Source organism: Triticum dicoccoides, chromosome 7B (genome assembly GCF_002162155.2).
Source record: "Triticum dicoccoides isolate Atlit2015 ecotype Zavitan chromosome 7B, WEW_v2.0, whole genome shotgun sequence".
Lineage (NCBI taxonomy): Eukaryota > Viridiplantae > Streptophyta > Magnoliopsida > Poales > Poaceae > Triticum > Triticum dicoccoides.
Genome location: NC_041393.1, coordinates 568,570,206 through 568,575,999, shown reverse-complemented (window position 1 = coordinate 568,575,999; position 5,794 = coordinate 568,570,206). Strand labels below are relative to the sequence as shown.

Below are 5,794 nucleotides of genomic sequence, written 5' to 3'. Positions count from 1 at the left end.
GAGGGCACTACCTTTCCAGTTTTTTTTTTTTTTTGAAACGAGGCAAAAGACTTGCCATTTCATTAAATAAGGGAGAAGGTTTTAGACAGAAGCCGCAAGCGGCAGACAAAGGAAAATTACTCTCGCGGCATTACAATACTCAAGTGCTTGGCACCCGCCAAAACCCAAAGCGACGCCTCATGCTTGATGTTGTTGATGATGACCACCGATGGAACCGCCACGTTGCGAAAGACTCTAGCATTTCTCTCAGTCCAAACCTCCCAAGAGATGAGCATCATCAATGAGGCTAGGGCTTTGGGAGAGCCGAGACGAATCTGAAGGTTGCTGTCCCACCATTCTTTGACCGAAGCGCTCACCGTCCATGTAGTAGTAGAGATGTGGTGCATTCCAGGCCACGGAAGAATGTCGTTCCAAATGCGCAATGTGAAGCGGCACTGGAATAGTAGGTGAGCAGCGGACTCCTGTGCTTGCTTACAAAGGGGACACAAGCCGCAGTTGGGCCAGCCACGACGGATCAAGCGGTCTGATGTCCATATTCTGTTTTGAAGAACGAGCCAAGCAAAGAATTTGCACCTCGGGGGAGCCCAGGCCCTCCACACAGACTTGACAAGATCAGAGGATATGAGACCTTCAAATTGTGCCTTGTATGCCGATGAAGCAGAATAAATCCCATCCTTAGTGAACTTCCAAGTAATGGAGTCTTCCACATCTTCCTCAAGGGCCACCGATGATAATTTTTCTCAAAGGTCAGCAAACTGCTCGATATGCGCGATGGACAAATCATTGGTGCCATCAATATTAGTGATCCACACGTTGTTGGTCATGGCTTGCTGGACCAATGGGTTCTTCTTGCGAGAAAGGTGAAAGAGGTCCGGCGCGATGTCACGGGGGCGCAAGCCATTGAGCCACGACGAGTTCCAGAATTGCGCCGTTCGTCCGTTGCCAACAAGGACCGTAGTGGCAGCCGCAAAGAAGTGTCGATCATCCTCCGTGCATGGCGTCCCCATGCCTATCCATGGCTTGCTCTTGTCAGTCCATTCAAACCGTAGCCGTCGAAGCCGCAGAGCCTTGGCGAACTTATCCAGGTTAAGCACTCCGAGCCCACCCTTGTCCTTGGGCTTACAGACGAGCTCCCAGTTAACCTTGCATTTTCCTCCAGACACCTTGTCTGAGCCCGCCCAAAGATATGCACGGCGAATACTATCGATTTTCTTGAGGACCTCCACTGGGATGTCGAGCGGCGTGAGATGGTAGATAGCAATGGCAGTTAGGACGGCCTTAACAAGAACCACACGGCCAGCAGAGGCCACATGTCTTCCCTCCAGGGAGGGAGCTTGCCCGCAATTTTATCTTCAAGGTACTGGAAGTGGATTCGCTTGAGGCGCTTGACGGATAACGGGAGCCCAAGGTAGCGCATCGGGAACGAGGCGCGCACCGCCGGAAAATCATGAAGAACATCGTCAAGGTTGATGTGCTTAACCTGGATAAGTTCTCCAGTTTAATTTTTCACAATGCGTGATATTTTTTTTTTATTGATACAGCTGTTGTCCTTGCTATTTTGTACTGATATAACTGTTCTTCTGAAGAAAATGTCACGTCTGAAACTTGGGCTCAAAGGACCACTCACAGTTCAGCTAAAACGACATCACACAAAGCCAAAGATCACATCGTATATATCACCTTCTGATCGTACATTCCTTTCGTGTAGTCACTAACAAAAAGAAAAGAGATGAGAGAACCAATTTCAATGGAATGATATGCATCCTGTGTATTCGCCAAAAAAGATAACGAATTTCAGGATTTTTCACATTACAGCCTGCCCGTGGTCCCAAAATCATGTACTCCTAGGCAACAGTTCCCTCCAAAAAATCTACTACCAGGCCATAGCTGGCAAATCTTCAAGGAGCATCAGGGAATCTCTGTGTGCCACCACATGTGCTCCTTGCGGTGGCTTTTTTGCTTTGCACCCTCTTTATCCCCCAGCAGAAACATCAGTGATGCCAAGTAGCACTGTAACAAAAGCATTTGATACTGTTGCATGTTTTGGAGGTGGTGCTGCTAACCAGCAAGGTTATCAGAGAGTATTAATCCTGATTTTGTGAAATGTCAAAAGGAGTGAGAAAGGCACAAGCACAGAGCGTCTCCACCTCCCAACAGAGTGTCTGTCATAGAAAGAACAAAGCTGAACTGGTACCAACATGCACTTAACTTGTGGAGTAGCTATCTCCAGCAGTTAAAAGACGAGCCTCCGCACACACTCCACATCGGAGTTTCTCTGTTGGCAACCAAGTCCGCCCCAAGATGAAGAAAGGTGCTCTCGCTCTCTTCCTCATCCTCCTCACCTTTGCTCTCCATGGCATATGGTGTGAAGCAGCTCGGAGAGGCACCATGCCTGATGCAGCTCATCATCATCTGAGGCCTCATCTCCAGGTGCAGAGATTGCATGGTCAGTAGTTTGTGTACATCATCCCCTATTTGCTCTAAACTTTCTTGATATTTAAAGTTCACCCTTACAAAAGTATTCCTGGAATTGCCGCTTACTTTCCAGAAACCCAAGGCAGGAGGCTCCTGGGGAAGCTGGAGCACATGGCAGGTGGTGGCCCCGGCGGTGGAGCAAGTGGCGGCGGGAGGAACACCGGTGGCGGTGCGGCGAACACGAGGCCGCACAATACCAAGAACGGCGGCGCTGTGGCGCTGCCGGACCCGGTGACCTCCGTTCTGGCACTGGTCTTCAGCACTACCATTCTTCTCTCGGTGCTCAGCTTCTAAAGTACTGATCTTGCTCCGGGTGGTACTGCTAGTATCTCTGTAGTGTTGCAGTTTCAGAAATTGTTTGCCTAACTTTTGTCGGTATCGGAGTATCGGCCTGATATGTTTACCTAATGTGTGCTTCGTAAGTTCTTGAATTATCAAGCTACGTTTAGTCAGCAGGTACCAGATTATCCTGCTATACGGGAAAATATAAGTATGTACACCAAGCAATCCACAATATACGCGGATAAAATGGAATTCAGACACTGCATACACTAAAATGCCGTATGTTCCTGGGCATCCATGTATTTGCAGTCTGCAATTTTCAAACCATTTCCATTGGCATTTTTCAAAGTCTAGACTTTCAAAGTTTGCAAAATTTGTAGTGGCATTTTTCAAAGTTTGAAAATTGCAGCGGCGTTTCGAGGAATCATCAAAATTCGAGTGGCATTTATCCAGTGGCGGAGCTATGTGTGCTCCTGGGGTGGCCGTGGCCCCCCCAGCCTTAGCAAAAAGTATGAAGGAATTTTTTTTAAAGGGTTTAGATGAGGATAAATTTAGCATTTGGCCCCCTCAGGTCTGTGTGTTTTATCATTTGCCCCCCCTGAACTTCTTCCTTAGCTCCGCCACTGCATTTATCCAATTAACCCGTAATTTAAATAAGGCACTGTGTTTAGTACTTGTAATTTGCACACGGAGGACAAAATATCCCCAGTTAGGGATGCCATTTGGAAGCAAAACCGAACACAATCTTGTCAATATAAGTCTCCGAGTATGAAATTTGGATGTTAGTATATTTGTTTTGAATTTACTGTCCATCTGGGGTGCACCAAACCGTTGGAATTAGGGCTTTAACCCAATTGTTATATTCAATAATTCATAGAAAAATCCCATAGTCTCATGTGTCACGTTAATGCTTTAGAAGAAAGAAGTTGAAATATTTTGCGCTAGTGGAAAATGAAACCGAATGGTTGTTAATGTCCCATTCATCTCTCGTTGATGTCATTAATATTTCGGTTTCGTTGTTCAATTAGACAATTCATAGTGGGAGTAAATTCAGCAGTAACATAGGGTCCATCTTATGAAATTTGCTTATGTGACAATGATTTAATGAGAGAGATGATTTGAGTAACATAGCTAGTTACTCAGGTCTCTCCCAGTGCTCCACCCTGGATCGGTGCTAAGCCTGCCACGTGAGCAAAAGACTGACGTGGCATGTTAATTAAGGAGAAGAGAGTCTCGTTTGGTATCCCCGTGATGCCTCTCCTAGTGCTCCACCCTAGATCGGTGTAAGCCTGCCACGTGAGCAAAAAACCGAGGTGGCATGTTAATTAACGAGGAGAGAGTCTTGTTTGGTATCCCAGTGAGGAAACGGTATCAGACGCACGTACCTAGGCAAAAGGTGGAGTTAATCGATCCTGTGCGCTGAACTGAGTCGTCGCCTCCCTTTTCCCATTCTTCCCTACTATGCGTAATATCACACATATCAAGACAAGATAAATCTACAACCTAATAAATAAAGGAGGTAATATCATCGAAAGTCATAGAACTTATGTTGGATGTTCAGTTTAGTACTAGAACTTTCAGAATACGGACTTTCAGTTACTCAACTTGATTCAAGCGGGCACATGCGGTCACAAAATGCATATGAGGGTGTATCCATGTGTATGGGCCCACATGGCAGTGAGGAACAGTGCTTTGTCAAGCATTTTTGCATAAACCTCCCTTGTATTTTTTATTTGCGGAAAAGCCGACCACAGCAATGGTTTTTTGCACAAAACCCCCTTGCATTTTTTATTTGCAAAAAAACCAGCCACTGTAAGCGAAAATTAGAACCAAAAAAATGAGGACGACACGTCTGAACACTCGATAGTCTACCCACTCCATCCATCACGTTCAGATATCAGTACTCGCGAACTATATTATATATGTATTGGACCATATCCCACCTATTATTATAGAGTGAAAATCATAACAAAAATGTGAGGCCGCTATGCATCGAACCAAAGCCCAGAGGGTGCCACAAAAGACGCGCTAGCCACTACAAAATGCACGTCCACAAAATACATATGGATAACTAGTTTTAATGTACTTCTCGTGGAGTTTTTTTTTGAGAATCGGTCATGGAGCTGAAATGAGCAACGGCCAGTGCAGCTCATTTTACACCTATTCTTTTTTTTATAGAAATTTGTAGATAGTATGTAAATTATAATTTCAATAATAAAAATAACCTTATTTGTGTTATAAATATTGTACACAAAAACAAACTAACCTACTTTTAAATTGTTTATGTATTCTTTAAAAAATATCTGTATATTTATAAATTATATTTTTGGTATAACTACAAAAAATTGTAATTTAATTTTAACTATTGATATGAATATTCAATAGTATCGAATATTTAACTTATATAATTTTTTGAATATAAGCCATGAGTACAAATTATAGACAAGTGAATAATCATAAATATTTAGTATTTTTATAATTTAAATATAAGACGCGAGTATATTTTTTTATGGATTCATTTAACATATTTATTTAATAAATGTTTTGAATGTCAGTATTAATTAAATATTTTTATATAATACATAGGTTTATACTTTATTGTTTTTATTTACTAATGATCATTTTTATGTATAATATTTTTAACACACTAATATTTGTAACACTATTTTATTACTTATGTTCTAAAAATATCTGAAATTCATTTATTACTTAGGTTTTACTAAATTATTTTATATGATAGACAAGTTTAAATTTATTTTTTTTTGATTTGTTGATCATCAGCTTTATGTATAACAGTTTTAACAGACAAATATTTGCATAAAACATTTTCACGAGAGCAACTAATTAGCGAGCTCTTCTTTGGGAGGCTCGCAACGATCAGCGTCACTTGGCGCGCTCTCAGTCATTCGCTACGTGTCGAGCTCTGAGCGCTTCCTTCGGATTTTGTTTTTTATTTTATTTTTTTGCACGTTTTCGGTCTTTTAATGGTTTTTTCCTGGGATTTTTCGATGTTCTGGTTTTCCACCGGTCTTTCCTA

At 42.5% G+C, this 5,794-nt stretch overlaps 1 protein-coding gene across 1 annotated transcript; it reads left to right on the top strand.

Moving 5' to 3' along the window:
• Window positions 1-2,131: 2,131 nt before the first annotated feature.
• On the top strand, window positions 2,132-3,022 carry LOC119338163. The gene is made up of 2 exons (XM_037610461.1): window positions 2,132-2,446; window positions 2,549-3,022. Exons 1-2 carry the CDS (start codon window positions 2,302-2,304, stop codon window positions 2,767-2,769), a joined length of 366 nt encoding a protein of 121 aa, XP_037466358.1. The 5' UTR covers window positions 2,132-2,301; the 3' UTR covers window positions 2,770-3,022.
• Window positions 3,023-5,794: the final 2,772 nt, after the last annotated feature.

Excerpts from the sequence above, each read along its gene's own strand:
- LOC119338163 (XM_037610461.1), top strand. The coding sequence starts at position 2,302 with ATGAAGAAAGGTGCTCTCGCTCTCTTCCTCATCCTCCTCACCTTTGCT. Across the intron at positions 2,447-2,548 it reads CCAGGTGCAGAGATTGCATG|AAACCCAAGGCAGGAGGCTC; the intron begins GTCAGTAGTTTG and ends CTTACTTTCCAG.